Source organism: Epinephelus fuscoguttatus, linkage group LG8 (assembly GCF_011397635.1).
Source record: "Epinephelus fuscoguttatus linkage group LG8, E.fuscoguttatus.final_Chr_v1".
In the NCBI taxonomy this organism is placed as follows: Eukaryota; Metazoa; Chordata; class Actinopteri; order Perciformes; family Serranidae; genus Epinephelus; species Epinephelus fuscoguttatus.
The window spans coordinates 40,681,279-40,703,263 of record NC_064759.1 but is presented as its reverse complement, the minus strand read 5'-3'; the positions used below and the strand labels follow the sequence as shown (position 1 = coordinate 40,703,263).

General features: G+C 40.5%; 1 protein-coding gene across 4 annotated transcripts in view; it reads right to left on the bottom strand.

Moving 5' to 3' along the window:
* grik2 (glutamate receptor, ionotropic, kainate 2) overlaps positions 1–21,985 on the bottom strand; it is a 450,636-nt gene that overhangs the window by 234,171 nt on the left and 194,480 nt on the right. For all 4 annotated transcript variants that reach the window (XM_049583125.1, XM_049583128.1, XM_049583127.1 and 1 more), the window contains one exon: positions 17,623–17,796. In XM_049583125.1, coding sequence (XP_049439082.1) covers positions 17,623–17,796 — 174 coding nt within the window. The remainder of the gene's footprint in view (positions 1–17,622; positions 17,797–21,985) is intronic.

Here is a 21,985-nt window from a genome sequence, read left to right as displayed (position 1 = left end):
GTTTTATAGACTGTTGGAAAGGGGAAAGTCTTAGCTTTCTAATGCTGTCAGTTTTGTTTTTGTTCTTGAAATATTTTGGAAAAGATGTCCCATTATATAATGACTGTCACTGAGTTAAGATTCTTAGAAATAAAAGCCTTCAAAGTTTGCAGTATGGAGGTCACAAAGATACATGACAGAGCCTGTTGGCCTTCTAAACTGGGAGCGCAGGTTGTACACCAGGGGCTGTGCCGCAATAACAAATGCACAGAAAAACTTAGGGACACTTTTAGTTTGTAGCCCATGTGGTAACAAAAACAAGCATATCCAGCAACACTGTGCAGAACGACGAGATTTCAGTAAATTTGACTGACTAACTGTGTTGTGGCAACACATTCTCACTCCAACCTCATCACATATCGACTTTTGGTTATGGACTTTCCATGTCCAGATATGCAGTGCAAGGTATCCTGGGTGTGTTAGTTGTTGATGTTCTGGGACACCATCTGCCTGTTACATGCCTTGTCTGTTTTCACAATACACATCTGTTTTCACAGGAGTTGTACAATTTCCTTACAGTCTCTCTTAAAAATCAACACACTACATCAGTACAACACAGCGAATTGACGTCTTTTTTCCTGCAACAACAAACGCAACATGGTTATGTTTATACCATGACCAAATTTCGGTATGTGACAAGGTCAGAGTGAGAATGTGTAGTGTTCACAGAAGTGACTGACACTGTTGTGTGATCATATTATGCACAGTTCATAAGATACATATTGTTATTGTAGTAATGACAGTATTTTTTCTTGATGTCGAAATTGTACGTAGAGCATGGGTAGCCTTAATTTAGTCTTCAACTGAGTTGCATGGTAGAATGCCTTAAATTCAAGGCATACTGAGGTCTGTATTCTCTTTTACTTCTCAGTGTGCTCATCATGGGGAATCATCTTCAAATGATCTTCAAACTTTAACTTAATACAAAATCGTAGAGAAGTGAATCCATAATGTCCCCAGCTGCAGCACTCCAATAAATTGTAAGGGTGTGCTGAGTATGTGCTACACTGGTTTGCCACGGCCCATTTGATTATGGTTTGTACAATGATACGTCTATCAAACCTGTCTGTCTCTTTCTGCTCTGAGTCTGCTGCAGAATGCGGTGAGAGACAAAGACAGAAAAACACCCAGAGTGTTGTATTTGATCTCGCTCAAAGCAACACAAATGAGTTTTAAGCGGAGCTTTGCTAATTAAAAAGACTCCTACTCTGTCAGGCATACTAATGCCCGAGCCCTGAATGGACTGTAGACATGACTACGAGCAGAGCTCTGCCATATTGCTTTAGTAGCAGAATCCACTGTCCCGTGACTAAGACACACTGTCAGGAGGACTAATAGTCTTAACACTCAACTGAATCTGATGAGTTTTTCCCAGCAAGCAGATAATGAGCAGAGAAAGGAATCTGCTATAAGGACCCTCAGAACGTCTGCAAACTTTCTCAGCCTGGGCGGGATCAGGATGTTGGCAGTGTGTGCATTGTGCAATGAGAGGACTTTAGAATTAGCTCTAGGCTTTAATATGGCAAGCCTGCTGGAATCTGAATCATAGCGAAACAATATACTGTGTGTGTGTGTGTGTGTGTGTGTGTGTGTGTGTGTGTGTACAGAGGCAACTGAAATGCAGCCAACAGTGACCTAAAGTGAGAGCAGACATGCTGCTGCGTAGTCCAGCAGCCATTCATCAGCGTCCAAGGCTCACCAGAGGTTGTGGACCAGCAGATTGAAGGTTAGTCCATCTAGTGTGCATCTAGCTGGCACAAAAAACACTCTGTCAATATATGAACTCAGCATATCTCTCAAATTTCTTTCTCTTCCTAACAATCATGACACCAATACCACCACCACTGCGAGTCAGTAACCTCTGATCCTCTGTATGGAGCTCGGTTAGACCGCGGCTGCACCCTGTCAGGAACATTGCACCATGGGTAACAGATTTAATGATGGCTCATGGCGATGACCAAGCTGAAACCAGCTCATTACAGATGGTATGGTATGTCACTCCCATTACCACTCTAAAGGAGAAGTTAAAAGACGAGTCCACTGGCCATGAGATCCCATTTTCTCAACACATATCTGATATTCTATAAAAAGCCATGAGTAGCACAATATGGGTCTAACATTCGTGCAAACAGCCAGTTAATCTGATTCACAAGTATTTTCTGTGAAGTAAGAGAAGTGTTTTTTGTTTTGAAGCAATGAAGGCAGAGATCAGTGTGTTTATTTTTGGCTCGAAACTCTAACTAAAAAAGCAGTAATAAAGATATACATTCCCTGATTTTGCTTTAACAAGTCTTCACATTTCCACTCAACTCACTCAGTAAATCATCAACTAAGATGGTGTTTGGAAACTGAAGGATAATGTGTGCTCCAAAAAATATCGGTTTGTATCTCAAATGTTGTTCTACAGTTGTTCAATGGGGTGTTTTTGTACCTTCTCGAACAAACCAGAGCATTTGGGAATTTTCAACTTACTCAACAGAGTTGTTAACTACACACCATACCATACAATGTCCTTGTTCTTCCCTCCAAGACCAGTGAGTGTATCAGGTTTTACACCAAATATATTCCCATCATTGCTCTTACCTTAAAATACAACAGCATAAAACAAGGCACTGGCCACAAAACCAGGATAGAAAATATTTCTAAGTCTCCTGCTGATCTAAAACAAGCAAGTTTCCTGGGGAAAAAGGACCTGGACTAAACCTGGCCTTTTTAAACCCAGCATTAACATTTTCTGACCAGTTCAGTTTCATTGATATGAACACATAATAAATTACAGCTGCTGTGCAGCAGTGAATCATGGCTGGGCATTTTGAGGAGGAAAAAGAAGAAGGAGGAAAATGAACAAAAGAACAAGCAGTCCCTCCAAGATTATTGCGATTGCAACATCGCAAAACACTGAAGGGACTGACAAAGGAAGAGGGGCCAGACAGATGAGAAATACTGGAAGACCCATCTGCAGAACTGTCCATACCAACATTATTATAAATTAAACTTTGAAATCATCTATCCTTGACTCACACAGCACAATGCCTGAGTTGGCATCAGATGTTCATTCTGCACTACCAATGTGTCACCAATCGCACATCATGATCATGTTGAGCTACCCTGAGAAATGGGAAGGACAGAAGTGGCTTTACATTAAGACTTGCACAACTACCAGGGCTGTGATAACAGCCGTCCATGCATGGAAAGGCAGACAAATACATTTATATTATGCTATATGTTGCATGTTCTGCACTCCCATGTACTGAAGAGCAAGTAGTGTAATGTACATATTTATATATAAAAAATATACCTATAAAGTCTGTGCTCATCTTGCTTACAGCATTCTGCAGCATTTGGAAACTAATCAAAAGAGTTTTTTCTTTGTCATCTTTTTCCTCAAAATCTATCACCCCAATTAGAATATCATGTGTCTCTAATCCCATGTATATATACATATATATTTATCTATATATCTATTTTTTGTTTTTGTTTTTATAGTATAGATTTCTTTGCTACCCGGTCATTGAATACTTGCACTTGGCCAGAGACTTCCAGCGTCAGACACAGATGAAAAAGACATCCTTTCAAGTTACCGTGATATGCAGCCAGTCGCCATTATTTTGTAATGGTGCCCAGGGGCATCGGGGGAAACTTGGCTGGGCAACAACGTAAGTTAAGTGGGTAAATGTCTGAGTAAGTTGGGGGGGAGGGGTGGTGGATGGGTCCAACAACCACCGACTTTCATCCAGAAGGCCAGTGTTTACTTCCTGTATGAATGTAAAGCCAAATCCTGTTCTTTCTTTCTTAAACCCAACCACGTGCGTATGTTGGCTAAATGTAATTTCCGGTGTTGTATCTATGTAGTGTGTGGAAGGCAGATTTCATGATAAGAAGATGAAAAAGAAGAAGTTTATTTTCCCAAAATATAAATAAACTTTGATCAACATTTTGATCGTTGGGAAGTAGTCATTACATAAGTAATATAATCATCAATGCACTAATCAATAACTTAAAAAAATCACTAAAGTGATTTGTCAAGACAAAATGCCAAATATTGACCCCATCCAGCTTTTTACTTTCTCTGTTTTAAACAATAGTACATACAATACACATGGTTTTGGAATGTTGATTAGACAAAACAAGATGACTAAAGATGGTGTCTTGAAATATATGTTTTTCTTAACACTTTCCCTGACTAAAGACTGAAGAATTTATTGAAAAAGCACTCGACAAATGGATTCAAAATGAAAGTTATCATTAGTTGTAGGTCGAAGTCATTGCATGCTGGGTGTCCAGTAGCAATAACAGAAAAACCAATGGCTGGAAAACGTATTGAGTTCAGCAACTGCAACAATACTGCAGAGAAAGTATGGTTCTTCTCAGGGTAAAACGTGCAAAAACATTTGTTTGGTCTTATTGGCTACATTTGGACAGAGCAAATATTCGTATAAAATGTAGTCTCTGTGCTTTGTTGCATGTGTTATTCAGACTGGGTTATAGCCTCAGAATGAGACCATCTATCCTCTCTGGGCACCAGAGATGTGGCAGCAGTCTTGGGATGGAGGCATTAGACGAGCAGTGGTGGGGTGGTGTTTTGAGGGGGGTTATGAGTCAGCGTCGCCTGATTTGTTTCCAAAATCCAGATTATGGCTGTATTTTTTGTAGTAACCCATCTAAGGGGACGCCTGTCTAGACAGGAACCTGACGGCGGCACCGCAGGGTGAGGAGTCATTAATCCAGCTGTGGGTGCTGCTGCTGCAGACTCTAGGTGACAGCAGCTTTACCCGCACAGATGCTATGCATAAAAAAACACAAAACACACCCTTAAAACACAGAAACACATTTACTTTTTGTCCCTTAAATATTTTCCTCGTATTTAACTTGGGTGGGTCTATCTATGTGTGGCAAGGTTGTGTTTTTCTCCTCCTTTTCTCCTTTGCTCACTCTGTTTAAAGCACTGAAAACCATTTAGTAACTGGTAATTCTTCAGAATTTTTAATTAATAAAGCCATCAGTTATTCTTGTAAAAAAAATTCACTGTCATTAGAAAAGGGTCATGAGTTGTTCACCCTCAAATAATCCATCAAGTCTGCAGCTAAAAATAATAAACTTTCCCAGCAGATAAATGGTCTAAAAGACAAAGCAAGTGTGGAGGAGAATAAAGACATGTTTTACAATTTTGCAATCCTAAAGTTGCTCTGGTCAGTTGTTTATAGCTGATCTTTGTTAATAGCTGAAATTGTCTATAGCTATTAATCATTACTAAATGATTTACTAACCATGAATAAAGCCGATACCATGTAGTGCCAATATTCTTATTATTTTCCTTTATTTGCTTATCAGGATGGCAGTAGCTCAGTCCATAGGGACTTGGCTTGGGAAGTAGAGTTTTGGGTTCAAGTCCCTGTACAGAACAAGTAGGGAGTGTGGACTGGTAGCTGTGGACTGGTAGAGGTGCTAGATCACCTTCTGGGCACTGCTGAGGTGCCCTTGAGCAAGGCATTGGACCTCTGACATCTCTCCATTTAATGCATGTCTAGGTCCTGTTTGTGCATGTGTGTATTTCGGGCCTGTGTGTGTATGACAGCAGAGTGAAAAAAATGTCATACCACCCAACTGCGCCAAAAATTGGGCAATTTTTGAAGCAAGTTTTGAACAACCCAGTAACCAGAAGTAAATGTTGGTATTGTACATTTGTGCAAACCACAGAAACATCACATTTGCAGATTTCAGACAGTACATATTGTAACATCTTTTCTAAAGTGATGTTGTATATGAGCTGACTTTGTCATCAGGAGTGAGGGGTTGTGATTTAGCAAGTCATCGTTGTTTCCATCAGCTTTTATTGCCACTAAACATGGGTCTTTTTCTAGCAACAAACATGACAATTTTTTGTGGCAGTATGATGCACTGTTGGTGGCCGTCCCTTTGTGGCTGGACAGAACCTTCACAGTGTGAAATGCAGACAGGCGACGTTAGTTAATAATGCCGCTGGACGGAACTGGCGGCAGAGTGATATGCCGCTGGACAGCATCACTTTGAAACACTGCAGGTAATGATATAATATAATGAGCTGGAAAGTCTCTATATGGTGGGCAGGATGGGTGTTGGGGGAGTCTAACAGACACTGAACTTTGACCTGACAGCACTGTATTTGCTTCCCCTATGAATGTGAACCATGATGTTTTTTTCTAAACCCAACCACATGCTTTTGTTGCTCAAGAAAAAAATAGGTGTTTTACCGACATTGTAAGTGTATTTCAATAAAGACTGTATGCATATAAAGAGCAGGAATCATACATTTCCTGTGAAAACAGAGGTTTATTTAGAAAAGAGACATGTAACAAGTGACATGACGTGAACGCCAACAACAGATACAGGAGGATACCTCGCATGTATAATGTAGATGTGAAAGGCACTGATAAAGCGGTGATATTTAACAAGTTGGGATGAGAAGACGTTGGTGTTTCCAGTGCAGATATTGCCATGAAAAGCAGCTGTTTTTTTTACAGACGTATCACTGCATTTCCAGTGCCTTTTGAGCCACCAAAACCAGGTATTTCAAGCCAGAGCATGATCTTTTCCTAACCATAACCATTTTTAGCATAAACGCAACCACATTTTAACCACAGCATTGTAGAAATGCAAATGTAATGTATCTATGATTTGCAGAAATGTACAATGCCAACATTTTTTCTGGCTTTGAAACATTAGTGGTGGACTGTGAGGACAATAACTGTTTTGTCTGCACTGTTGGAAGCTATAACAAACTCAGGGACTGTATCTTTCAATGTAATCTCCCTGTGTATGTTGACCTTCTGCTACAACTGATGATATTGTGGTTGTTCAGATGTTGCTTTTCGAGCCCCCTCAGTGTCAACTGAAATGGAATTCTTTGCGTTTAATGAGACCAAAGATGTCAAGGACCTCTTCTCTTTAAGTGTGGAAGTCAGGCCGACATCACCTCAGAGTCCCACTTCGAAAGAATGTCTTTAAAGACAACATGGACAAGGACTGTAGCTACTTCTCATTGGTTTGTCTGGTAATGCAAGTAGCAATCTTCCTCCTCACACTTGTTTCCACAGTTAAATAAACCCACTGACCCCATAATAGTATTGTATCTAGTGCTCTAATGCTCAGAATTAAAATGCTACCTTGTACTGCTTCTTATACTGACAACATGGCCACAAAGGGTGAGCAGCCACTCCAACAGACCTGCCAAAACATGGAGCTGAGCTGAAGCCCTGTTTAAATGCTCTCTAATCTGCAGCCCACTCCAGAAACCCTGACATGCTGCTGTACAAACTGCAGAAATGAAAAATCAGACCATGTTATTTAAATAAGTGAAAAGAGAGCAAAAACTTCAACCCCCTCAAGTCAGCATTGTAGAGAGCGACTTGTCTCCCACAGTCCTCTCGGCTCACAGAAACCCCGGCAGCCTCTAAGTGGCTCTCTGGGTGAACCCTGTGCACCGGAGTTACTGTTCCTCATCACTGCCAAGCACCACCAGCCTCTGCACAAGTAACGCCAGCTGCCGGAATAATGTCCCAGCAACATGTCACAGCCAAATTCCTTCCCCAACATTTGGACAATACCAAAGCCAGATCCAAGTCTATGAGCCAGAGAGGGGGAGCCGGAGAGATGGCTTGATGCACACAGAGAAGCAGATGGAATAAACTAAGCTGAGAGAAGCCCAATCTAAGAGGCGGAGAAGGGCACGGTCCAACGGCATCATCCCAGCGCCGAGTTTGGGGCCGCAGCCAAAATGTGGAATAACCAAATATTAGCCTCCTCCTAATGAGAACTCACTCAAACAGCTCGAACTCCAGACAAAGGCTTTGGAAGCCTTTCAAAGCTACAGCACCAGCCTCATCAGGGCATATCCCACAATGCAACACAAAAGCTGTGCGTCTTGGAAAACAGTGAGGCAATAGAGCGAAGCATGATCTGTGTATCAAACAGGCAGGTTGCTGCACTGTGCTGGCTGTCTGTATGCTGCTGTGTGCTTTGACAGGTCCGGCAGCCCCCCAGCTGCTCCAGACCTGACCTCTGCCCGGGGTCAGCACCCACACACCCTCCCAACCTTAGAAGCAACCTGCACCCCCACTGACTCACTCGCCCCTGAAACTAGTCCAGGCCATGTTTCCCAGCCTGTTCTGCCACTCAGGGAGGTCTCCAGCGAGACAGGATGACTGACAGGTTGGAACAGGAACAGGCAGGATAGAGACAAAAAACCCATCTCTCAATCCCTCCACCAGTCTCGTCCTATTCCAGTTCACTCATCTCTTTTTCTGCCAATAAATTGCTCTTTAACAATTTATCTCTTTACGAGGACGCCAAAACAAAACGAAAAAGCAACAAGAGATACTGAAAACACACGACAGACAAACATCCTGCAGGGTATGAATCTAATTATGGCTTCCTTGTATTGTAGAATGTTTGAAATAAGAGTTTTTATCAGTTTGTAAATATTGATTTCAAATGAAGCATTGTTAATGTGTGCTGTTCTGACAAGTGACTTTCTATTCTGAGAAAACAATCTCCTGATGTATGATGATGTCATATATCGCACACATACATGGGATCCATGCAACCAAAATATTACAGTAAAACTGAAATAAATTTTATGTGCTCATTTTTTCACCATCATAAACCATAAAGTGATCGACTTCAGCGTATCACGTATGGCCATGTTAACCTTTTTGTAGATTGTGCTGTGAATTTCTCTGCCCTCCTCCAACCACATAAGAGTTTATTAGGAGTAGAAATTGTGACCCATATTTACATTTTTTTGTTCCGCAGTGACTTCTCCGAGGAAGTGAGGAACAGCGAGAAAATCTGCTTAGGGCAGGAGTTCAGTGATTGAGCTAACTGGAGTAGTTTCATGTCGTATCCGACAACGGGAGGCTTTTAACAGATGACGTCCTGTTACCTTTGCTGCTGCTGTTAGCTGTCCCTGTCAGCTGCAGCCACTGATGCTTTCTAGACATTGTGATTTCCTAAAACTGAATAAATACCAGACATAGCAACACAAAACTGCTTTGCTAGCTCAATCTTGTTGTAACTAAGATATCCGCTGGAAAAGATATTTTTTTCACCGACCGTTTAATGACTTATTACCTATTACAGACACTGCTAACGGCTAACAGGGCTAACAGCTAACGGTTAGCCCAGCTAAACGTGCACACAGAAATAGTAATGTTTGTTCAATCACTGTGTTTATAGACTTAACAAACATCGGATTAGTCTAAACGGTGATACAGTGATGTGAAAAATGTGATATATAGGCTATATATATATATATATATATAGCTAAGTTTGCATGTTCTCCCCGTGTCAGCGTGGGTTCTCTCCGGGCACTCCGGCTTCCTCCCACAGTCCAAAGACATGCAGATTGGGGACTAGGTTAATTGATAACTCTAAATTGTCCATAGGTGTGAATGTGAGCGTGAATGGTTGTTTGTATCTACGTGTCAGCCCTGTGATAGTCTGGCGACCTGTCCAGGGTGTACCCTGCCTCTCGCCCAATGTAGCTGGGATAGGCTCCAGCCCCCCCGCAACCCTCAAGAGGATGAAGCGGTTCGAAGATGAATGAATGAATGAATATATAGCTAAAAGCTCTGCTGGTTTTCTACTTGGAAGTATTTGTAAACAACAAGGCGATTCCCTCTAACGTTATAGTCCGGCCGGATGGATGAGTCATGGCCTTGTAAAAGATCATGTTTGTTTCTTTTAGTTGGCGAGAATGTGTCGCCGCAAACGCGACAAACATCCGCTGAACTTTGACGGCGTTTTCTGCAAGCGCAGCTGAGCCATTTTGTACCGCTACATGTGTTTCTAGTGGGACTATGTTTACGAGCACAAGAGTTCACCGAAGGACCGCCCTGCAGATTTACTATTGGCTCTGCAAAGTAGGGAGTTTTTTTTAAACTAAATTGTATCCGCCCATCTAAACACAAAATCAGGGAGAAAGTCATCAGTCTTTAGTTAAGCAAAGCTTCTAAAGACTGACTTGTGAGTCTACACTGCCTTAAGTTCACACCAAAGATCCCCAATGAGACAACTGGACATCTGAGCTTGACTCAAGCCGGCTGATGGTGTCACCTGAAACTCAGCTGGTCAAATTGCTGGCGACTGGTTTTAGAACCTAAAGCACGTCACCTGTTTCCACAGCCAATCGGCTTGTAGTGAAGTCTGCTGATCAAGTAAAAATGACCCCAGAAGGCATGTTCGTTTACTATAGAATAGAAAGTGCTCTGTCCCCGCCAAGCCCTCTGTTTCCATCCATACACTGAGCTGGTGTCGGACGATGGATCGCTGCTGCTGCTTGCTGTATGTGCTCAAATTGAATCAGTTTATTTTTTATTTTATAGTAAATTTAGACCATAATTACAAAAATGAACAACTTATTTTCTCCCAAGACAAACAGTGAATAGACTGCTATATGAATTGGATTACTTGCAGATGATGGTTTTGTTATGTATGGTATTAGGTGCTTGCTAAAAATGAATTAACAAATATAATATATATGGTGCACATACAGTATAAGTCAATGTCAGATTTATTGGCAGCCACAGAATAATTGCAAAGTGTTAAGACATCTTTCAGCACAGCTTCCTGCGATTTAATAACATATTTCTCATATGACTCATCCTATCCTTTCACAGTGTCCACCATATGCCTGTTTGAGTGATGCTCGATAATATGAATCCTGGAATATGTCTGATGTCTGTGTGACATTTTTTATAACTGTGTTTGGATCAGACTTTAAATGATATCTGTCAAAAAGGAAATGGCTTTCCATCACTGCCCCATTTAAATTTACCCACAGGTATAGCATATTTATGGTAATACGGGAATAGAAATGATTCGGCGGTAATGCCGTGGGTCTGAATATCAACGGTGTTTTGGAGCTGCAACAAACAAAGAGACGACCTTGATGGTTAAAGGGTCAGCCCATTTGCCTGGACAAGGGTGAAAGTTAACGTCCCCGGCTTTCCAACTTATGACAAAGAGAAAAATGCAGAAATTACAGTCGTGGCTGAGTGTTTTTTTGAACCTGTTTCAATTTAGCAGGGCACACAATGAATCAGACAGCAGCTTAAGCAATTAACAAGGAGAGACATTATGGTAATGAGAGCGTGGAGCTTGTAAGGTCACTCTCGTTGTGCATGTTGAGCCACGACTCAGGGCAGGGATTCTCCGCTGCCACATTAATTGAAGGCAGCATAAAGTACTGAGGTGCAGAACTAGTTTACCTGATTTGTCACACATAAACATATTGTGGAAAAAGGAAAACAGTCTCTGGACCAAACTTCATAGATTTATTCAATCATCTTCATGATTTGATGTGGTGACACAAGATGCAGGAAGGAAAGCTGTAGCTGTCTGCTAGGTGTGAAAAGACTACCCCTGCATCCAAAATCGTATATCATGCACTACATATGCAGTGTGTGTATTATCATCCAATAGACTTTGTGCACATAAACAGCATGTATCGTTTTGGACATACTGAGTGGTAATTACCCTGTCACTTCCTGAGAGCCTCCTTATCGGTTAGAGATGCATAGCCAAGGTAAACCCATGCCAACCTCATCTCTACCAGCATCTGCAAGCAGTATTGACCTCTGGAGGTTTTGATTTTTCATCACATTTGTAGTAGTAACATTTTTGGCTGTTAGGAAATGCAAACCAAAGGCAAACTTGTTGTGTGATGCTATGTCACAGCAATCATCTTCATCAGCTAATGCTTAAATTAGCTATGTTAACATCAGCATGCTAACAGGCTGATGTTTAGCAGGTATAATGTTTGTAATAATGTAAGCACCAAACTTCATGGCACACCATCCAAATACATTATGACACCCCTCAATCATGTCATATAAAAAAATCAGGGGGAGGTTAATTGCACATCTATCAGCAACAGCAGAAGTTTCAGCAACACACAATTAACAATACAACTGCTTCCAGTACAAACTGCCCAGCGCGACCCATGCTCTTATATAGAGTCAGCAATTAGCAATTAAAACTGACTTAGACACAATTAAAGACAAAATCCACTGTATAAGCTGCTTATCTCTCCAAATAACTACAAGGATTAGTGCCCAGTCACAGAAAGTGAGACAGCAAAATTCATTTGCACTTTCTCGCAAATTGGCCGGTGCATGAATTTTAGTGATATTGGTCACACTGGTACTTACTGTACTACAATTGGGTTCCACCATTTTATTTAAGTTTCTTAATTATGAGTGTAAAATGTTTGCATAACTACAATAAAAAGAAAAACATGGCATGTGTATATGGCATGTACAATACCTTATGCTAATGATCTCACAATGTAATCCATTGCATCTCTGGATGCAAAAATCACCTGCAAGTGATGATGATGATGATCATGATGATTACATTTAAATCTCAGTTTATGTCTCACTGTAGAAAAAATGGGGGTCGGGGGTTTACTATGTAAGGAGTAGTGAATGAGTGAAGGAGTGCTTTCAGACACAGCTATCCTAAATAATGACCTTTTGATCAGGAACCATTCAATACAGTTAATTTAATGGATTTGAATTTTGGATCCCCCAGTTGTGAAATTATGGGCTGATACCAATGCTGAAAATGACAATTTGGCAGATAGCCAATACTTATTGTTTATCTTATTTTTGTTATTTATTCCCAATGTTGGTGTTAAACATTTAAAAAAAATCACTTCAATAACTGTGTTATAGTCAAGACACAACAGAAAAACCTTGGCCACCATCACTGGTGAATGTCTTCCTATTTGCTGATAGGCCGATGGCAGTCAACAGGGTGAATATCAGCCAATGCTAATTTTGACCGATAGCCATTTTGGACCAAAAAGTTCTGCTTAGTCAAAGGTCAGCACTGTCAAGACACTTTGTCAACTGGCCAACAACACAAATACACCTCTCAAGGTTCACTAAATTTGAACCAGCACCCCTATATAAGCGAATCCTTTGATTCAGCAACTCTGTTGAAATGACTGTAAAATTAGTGTTTTACTCTCAAGGCTTAGTCACACCTGCATTTATATCAGCAAAATTTTATACTGAAAACAGTCATTTGAAGGTTCTCATCCATCTCTGACAGTATAGATTAAATATGAAGTGATGGAAATATCAATTGAGGCGCAGATGCTTCCAGCTGCCTCTCTATCAGCTCTGCTAAATTTGTGCTATATTTAGGTGTGTATGTTTATTTTGCAAATGTTACTGGTGCTTTGTGTAGCTGGCTTTGGATGGCGGTGGTGTGTGGCTGCAAGTCATCATCAGGATGTGTAAATCAACTCAGCAGTTTGTTAACTCACATTCTGATAACTGCTGGCTAGCTTACTGAGCCAGGTTAAGGTTTTCAGACATAAAAATCAGTAAACATCAAAGATAGATGGAGGAGAATGGGCACTAGCTGAACTAGCATCCTGCTAGCCATTGTACAGGTGCTGGAAAATGAACTGGACAACCTCTGTGTCACATCAGTTTCCAACGGGATATTGCAATATCCTTTGATTCACTGATCCTTGGCTAAATTCTGGACAGCGCTACCCAACCAGGTAACGTTTTTTCTATAAGATGATCCGACAGAGCTGAGGACTCTAGTGTGAAACGAAGAGTGCTTTATGTTGAATAAGAACTGGTGGGATGGTGGGAATGTGAGGTGCTGTCCTGGGCAGTCCTGCTGTGGTTCACTGTTAACACCAGCTGCAGTGCTGCGCTACCATGTTCAGGAGGAGCAACCATGCCACCATCTTCTTCAGGTTGGGATGTGTTGACAGTTAAATCACTCCACAACCAGATTCCATAGATTACAAGAACCATCCCGAAACATGGACAACCACAAAGCAGCAGCCACTAATGTAAAAAGACAAAAATGACTCAAATTATAGTGCACAAGTTAAAGGAGCTAATGGGATCACATTTCACTGGAGTTGCCAAGAACACAGTTTGAAGAGAAATAGCAACTTCTAATTTTTTGCTTTAAATTAAAACACTGCAGAAACTTTGGCTCCAAACAAATTATTGTTATTCTGCAATAAGCCATACTGTTCACACTGCAATTTCAACCACTAAAGGTAAAACAATGGTGCTGAATGGAGAAGCAGTGTGAGAACATGAAGGCTCTGGACTTCTCACTCAGTGCAATCTGTCACGATCTGCGAGTTCATAAGTTACAGCACATCAGCAGTTCACTACTTAAGCACACAAAACCGTAAATACGGCACACAAATTAAGCCGTTAATCAAACGTTTACGGAACCTTTCACCATGTCAATATGCATTAGCTGCTGACTGATTGCCATTTGTCTAATTAATCAATCCCCACCTTCAAACTCATATGCCATTAATTCACTGATGAGCAGGGTCACAGCGCACTTCTCACACACATAAATCTCCGCCTGTCGCTGATCCAAAAATAACCAGCTAGCTCTGCTCGCCTGATGACTCTCTGCAGCACATAATGGAGTAAAAGAGGTGAATACAAACACAAAAATGATGAGAGGGATCTTTTATTTTCCCTTGTTTCTTCCTCTTTGTGTGGACTTAAGACATCAAATTGACTCCATGTACCAGCTTGTGCTGGAAGCTAGTAGCTATAGAGGCACTCTGTGAGCTTTTTGTGTTTTGAAAAGGTACAGTTATTACACACACAGTCCATTTCAGGTCTCAAGTGGGAAACGGTATTGATTGAGCAACAAATCCAACAAAAGGGGCTTAAACTGAGTAACACCCACTCTCCGATATCAATCCAGAAACATGACTCAGCAAGATTGCGCCGTTTTAGAAAAAAAAGGGAATCTGTTATTCCCCAGAGGTAAGCCACTGTTTTCAATCAGCAGCCAACATGTTGCCGCTGCCGCCGCCAGTGCTTTCCAACTGGAATCAGACCAAGCAGCTACATCGGCCTAACGTTTAACACCTCGACAGTCCATCTGGGAATAAAACACAAGGACTCTGATTTCACTTCTGCCTTCCCTTCACCCACTCTCTGTCCTTCTTTTTCTTTTCGTTTTCATTCATCCCCCTCATCTCATTTCTCCTCTCTCCTCCATTAGTCTTTTTTCCTTCCCATTCCTTGTCTCTGGTGGGTTGACGTTTTTTGGCAAGGTTCCCAGATAAGAGAGTGGTATAAAAGCAGCGTGGAGGAACAGTTATTACAGGCAGTGTGCTCTGATCAGAGAGGTTTCAGATCACAGTGACAGAGACTCTTCTTATCACACCCAGGGCACACAACTCGGGGCACTGAGGTTTTCCATTTGACTCCCTCAGGACGACTGGCGAGTTACAGTAACAGAAGCCACTGCACATCCATTCTAACAGGTCTATCACGTCCAGAACTACATTTTAAATCTTCACTGACTCTATGTCTGTAAAAACCAGCCAAGCAGCAAAGAAAGAGCGAAGAAGCACAGTGGAAATCCACAAAGATTTGGGTAGATTGTCCCCCTGTGCAACTGTAGTAAGAACTCTGTGTGTCCCATATAAATTACAGTGCTTCAGTAGGATCTATGGGCCTGCTTCATCAAGGTTCTGATTCAGAGACACTGGCAGCACCTTTTGAAGCATTTGTGGACAGATATACTTCCATATACTTCCATTCCTACTTCCATAAGCCAAAACTGACTCCAAGAGCACACACTCAACAAAACCAGCCCTTTCTCATTTTGATCTTATGACATACTACTGAGTCAGACACCGATGCTAAAACGTACATTTGCATGCAGAATGATACGCTGCTGGCCGGAGTCAGTTTTTAACACTGCCAGCAACTATATAAAAACAACTACATTGATATTTTGACTAGTCAAAATATCTTTTCTGATATCCAAAATCAAATTATGACAAGTCATAAAAGGATAAAAAAAATAAAGTTAAATAAGTTGCAATGGTATTTAAGATATCTGGACTTCAAATTCTAGATACCGGTATTGAAAATTACATTCTTACTAGTTACAATTCCAAGCCAAAATGATTTGTATAATTTAGTTTGGATGTCTTGTAATTCCAAGTTGACATATCAGAAATGTTAATTATTGATTTCAACAATTAAATTCTTACTAGTCAAAATGTTAATTATTACTATCAACACTTCACTTGTTAGCAGTGGAAATGTTCATTGTAGACATCTGTCTTAACTTTTTCCTATTGACTTCTATTCAAACTCAGTTACAAATACCTCAGTATTGATGTGTTGTAATTTCAAGTTGACATATCCAAAATGTTAATTATTGATATCAACAATTCAATTCTTACTAGAAACAATTTTCATTGTAAATATCTACAAGCATCCCTATACATATCATAAATGGAATACAATATTTCTAAAATTCAATTTCTAGACCAAATTACATTATGAATATGCCAGCTTGGAATTCTAAATAGTCAAAAAGCAATTGATGATATCTTCAATTGCTATTACCTCTACTGATTAAATGTTAAACGGACTTGCCATAGCCATACAGCACCTTGACTGTGTCTTTTCTTGGTTTTGCAGTTTCCATTGAAAGAGTTTCGGAGGTAGAGCATCTAAAGCTGTCTGTTCTTTAACAACTAGAACTGTGTTACTGACACACTTTGTTTTTCATAAACACATTGAACACATGTTAGTAGCTCAGTTGTGATTCATCTGATAACAGATACTTTGTGGCTATACTTTGGTGTTATCACTGCACAACATCAAGCTGTCCTATTTCTATCTTTTTATCTGTACTTCCTGAATAGTAGAGGAAAAACTGTAACCTCCCTTCTCCTGCTTCACACATTTTGTCAAAGAAGTAACAAGATTTTTTTAAGTCACTAAAAAATTAGATGCATGATTAAATGTCAATGTTATGGTAACTGCATATAAATACAGACATTTATAGACATTCACAAGTAAATTTCACATGTTAGAGATGCAAGCTGCTCCAGCAAAACTACAGTGTATAAATAAAATACAAGAGCAGTGCCTGAATCATCACAGAGATGCTTACTCGCCCATCTGAAGGACATCTACCAGTAGGATGGAAGTGGCGCGTGCCCAACAACTGCAACAGAGCCAGACTATGATGCCGTATCCAGTTGACATTAAGGCTAAATTACTGTGAGGTAAGATGCCTTGTTGTTGTCCTGTTTCTAGCTGTTGTCATTATTTGTGGCATCTGCAGTCTGGGTTCAGTTTCCATGACTAACACTTAAAACAATCATTTTCTTTGTGAACACCTGGTAAGATGAATGAACCCATTAGGCATACTGAGGGAAACAGGACTTGCTGCTGGTACTGTAACTGGAATAAACTTTGCATGTAGTGCTTTTGTTGCGGTCACCAATTCTTTCCAGTAAACAAGTTATCTGTCAGTTTACAGCCTTTGGTTCATTTGGTATGACCACAAAAGGGACCTGAACTCAAAGGGAAACAATGTAATATGTTTTTTCTTTGGTCCATCAAAAATGAACCAAAGTACATGTGTAAATGTGACCTTTAGTTCATGCTGATGATACTGGTGTATATGTTCTCATCAATATACTTCACTGACTGATGGGAAACAACCTCTGTCACACTGAGCAGATGAATACCAGGTCATAAAAAACACTCATTGACTTACGGTCATGAAGCCGTCCAGTAGACCAGAGTCAGGTTTGGGTGGAGCCTGCAGTCGCTCCATGGACCATTTCTCAATGATGGAAGCCACCTGGCTGTTCTCAGTGTTGAGGATCCTGAAGCCTGTCATATTCACACCACTGTATCGGTAAGGCTCCACGTCCAGCGCAAACAAATCCTAGACAGAAGGAAAAACATTAAATATAGGAATGACAGACTTTGATTAGATAAATCAACAGCCCCGCAATTGAAAGCTATTGAGAAAAAGCTTAAACCTCAAAGTCATACAATCCTATTGAGTAATTGGCATCTTAGGTAACAATAAACACAATGACACCTCGATGATAAAAAAGCTAAGGGGCTCTGTGCTATTGGCTAATCGCCTGGACTGAGCTCTACTCTGTATATGTTTGCAAATCATTATTTTCGGCATCCAGTGCCGCCCTGGAAGTCAAAGTCCCATTCCTTCTCTCAGTTGGATCTTACAAGGACATGAAACCCGGGTAGAATTGTCAGTGCAAAAGATGAACAACTGTGTCAGAAAACATCTGGTTATTTGATAAGAAAGGTTTGAGGCAGTCTGTTGATATTTAAAAACATTTGTGGGCTTCATCCACTGTTCTTGTCACAGTGTAGGAAAGCACATAGCTAGCATCAGATGAATGACAATGTTTTTGGCTCATTTTTCATAACCACTGTAACTTTAGCATAAAAGCATGGTGGAATTAGCAAGCTAGCTAGCTAACTAGGCAGCTGTGATTAAAATAGTAGTTTTGGACCATAGACTGCATGGATAATGGATATAGCTACAGTGACACCACCCATTGGTTTGTGAACTACTGTTTTGAAGCCTTGAGTTCAGCATTTTGGACATCGCAATCTGTTTTTGGAGCCAGAGGTCACCATAGGCTGGCACTGTGGAGCTATGAGGGATGGATCTGACTGAGAAGACTAGGATACTTTTGACAGACAGCCTGTCACTCTTAAATATGTGTAACTTTAAGCCTTAAAAAGATTTCAATAGTACACTTCTCATGAACAGGGAAATTAGCTAGAGACCAAAACAGTGACTAATATATCTTAAGTGCAACACACACCGCCGCCAGCGCGGCGCTGTGGCCGTCAAGTGCCGCCCCCCAGCACACAGGCAGCGCCGTGCAGCGGCACCGTTGACATGTATTTCCCACCCCAGCCCTCTAGGTGGCTGTACCTACACTAGTTGCCAACGGTTGCCAACTGCTAGTAATGGAAGAAGAAGAGGAAAAACTCTGAGGTAACAACAACTTGGATTTCACAGGTGAGTTTCTTATCAGAGTCGTCTTATTAAAAATTTGAAACAACCGGTTTTGATACTACAGCGGCCGAAACGTACATAAAAGGCTTTCCTCACAGCGCCGCCATGAGCGCCAGCCGCTCTGGAAATAGAGCAGTGGGCTGAAGCAGAGTGGCGCGGCGCGTCGGCCGGCACCAGTGTGGGTTGCTTCATAGGATATAATGGAGGCGGGCGTTTTGACATGCGGCGTATGGCGGCGGTGTGTTGCACTTTACAGTGTCAGAATGGGTGCCATCAGGGTTACGAGGAGAAAGTGGAAATAAGTTTCCAATTGAGCGTAAAGTGAATATTATGCTTAATAATGTCACAAGGGCTGCCGCCACAATGACAAAATTCTCCTTTTGGTCATCTGCAACAAAAATATGTTTTACAAACTATTATTTATAATAGCTCCGATAGTGGACAATGGCTGCCCAGCCTTCACCAGTCACATGGGGAAGTACTGACCAGAGGAAAGGGTTGTGTTAAATGATCAGTGGGTACAGCTCCAGAGAAAGCAGGTTCCATCTGGTGTGCGACTGTGTCTAAGTGTATTCTTAATTTAAACATGTATTTACATTAACTGTTGGCCTGGATCGCACCAACAGGGTTAGTGCTGTAAATGAAAGTCACAGTCAAAGTCTGTGTCTGAGCGCTCTTTTTATTTCGAATTAAAAGTCCTACATTCAGATAAAAAGCCCTCTAGCCTTTCAAACACTGTCCAGTCATTTACTAGGCTTACTAATACTAGATATTAGTCAGTTTTATAATACATTTAAAATTAAATCTACCAAACTGTATTAAATAAACAATGACAGTATTGGACCATCAGTCAGGCCGATGATTGACAAATTCTGACCAAACCTTACATACAGCATTAAAAAAAACACTTAACACAAGGTAAGTGAAGAGAAGAGGAAAAAAAATTGGCAGGAAAATAGCTGCCATATGTGGCCTCAGTATGGCTGGTTTGTTCACTCTGCTGGGAGAATTAGGCTGTCAGCACTGGACTCTGTCTGCCAAACAAAACAGTGGGAAATGACAACTACCACTGTACCTCCCCTGCCTCCTCCATGTTTGTATTTTACTTTTCATCTTCCTGAAAACACCAGAGGGACATTTAATTATCTCACATAAATTGGGCCACGCTGAATGGCTGCAGAAAGAAAGTATGAACATTTAGATGTTTCATTTCAAACCGAAAATGATCCCTTTTAGTCGCCATGATGAAAAGCACAGACAGTTGAAAACTGAATTATTCAGTTTTCAAAGGAACTTGACATTAAAAAAGTAAAGGACAGGGGGAGGCGGAACAGAGAGAGAGAGAGAGACTGTGTTTTGATCCGAGGCAACACAAGCAGCCTCTTCAGGATGAGAGTGGGATGGGACTTCAGAAAAAGTTTGATTTGAGTAAAATCTTTGACGTGGAACACGGACTGAGAGCAAGTTCATACAGTCAGGGAGCTTAGAATAATGCTCACTAGTGTGTGTACAAATGTAGATGTGTCTTGTTGTATGATTTATTAGGTGGACAGTCAAAGGGACTTTATCCTGACAACCAAAGGCGAGGTCACTTATACAACTAGATGATATGAGAGGAACTACACACACTGAATCTAGCCTTTTATATTAAGTTGAAAAATAAATGCTGACACAATCTTCTGCTTCACAGCTCTTTACTCCACAGAAAATACTGATACTTTCACTTTTATGTTGTTCAGTCAGCTATCGGTCAGTGGATGAAACTCTTTTTAATTATTTACAATCATTTACAAATTTCAAACAGGCTGACATATGGCATTGAATTAGCCTCAAAACCTGCACACATACCAACCAAGGCACATGCACATGATATGAGCACATACAGCAGTATCTGCAAGCAGAAAAGCATCCTTGCGAGAAGGGCCAGCCCTAGACTTTTGGGGGGTCTAAGCAGATTTGGTTTGGGGGCCCTCCTAATTGTAACATGATGCCACTGAACTAACGTGTGTATCGGTTCAAGCGCATAAAATGTACAAAAAAAGCATGTTAAGACTAAAGTGGTGCCTATTAGTTTAGTTTAGTTTGTTTGTTTTTCCACACATCTGTATAGAAAATACAGGAAAAGGGAAATTTAAAGTTAAAACATTGTGCAGGAGAGGTTAGAAGCCAAAAATGGCTAAAGCACATACCTCCCTTATTAGAAAACAACAATTATACATACAAACAAAAAGACAAAAAGCAGAGATTGTATAACTGAACAGTTCCAGACTAAGAAAAAATGCTAAATTTTTGGAGATGTACGATTTACAAAAAAATAAGAATAAAAAAATTCCAAATGAATCAATTAAGTGTTAAGAGTCCTTGCTCATTAGAGTCCTTCTCAGATGTTTTTGAATCACGATAGTGAAGATGATGATTGTAGAGATGGAAGTAGTTTGTTTCAAAGAGATGGTCATCTCTATTTCAAAGAAAATTGATTAAGGGAAGTCAGACTGTTTTGTGGAATATGAGTCAATGTCCGAGAAATACTCTCAAGAAACTTTTGGAAAACACTAGGCAAGTCATGAGTGAGATGTAGCTACATATTAATACATTAATTCACAAATCTGGTATATGTTGACATTAAAAATTGATAAAAGTATTTTCTAAAGAGATTTGGATTTGAAGGAACTCTACTTAAGATACTTAGTGACTTCACAGACTTTTAACAGACAAGTTCAATATGGTACTTCCAAGTTAGTTTTTCATCCACTATGACCCCTAGAAATTTAATGTAAGGAACCTAAGATCCAAAGATAGTGTTAGGAGCAACACTTTATTTAAATAGACCACAATAAATGCAGTATTTGTCTATTACCCCCTAACCTACTGGCTGTTTTTTCTCAGGGCCTTTTGCTTTATCTGGTTAAAGTTTGACGCATGTTTTAGTGTTATTGTTTCATTGGAAATTGGAAACACATGAAGTGTAAGACACAACTAAAAAGATATGGTGCACAAGGCAACCATATGGTAAAGAACATAAATCCATACCAAAATAAGTATCTAATAATGCTGTGTAAAATCTGGGTACAGT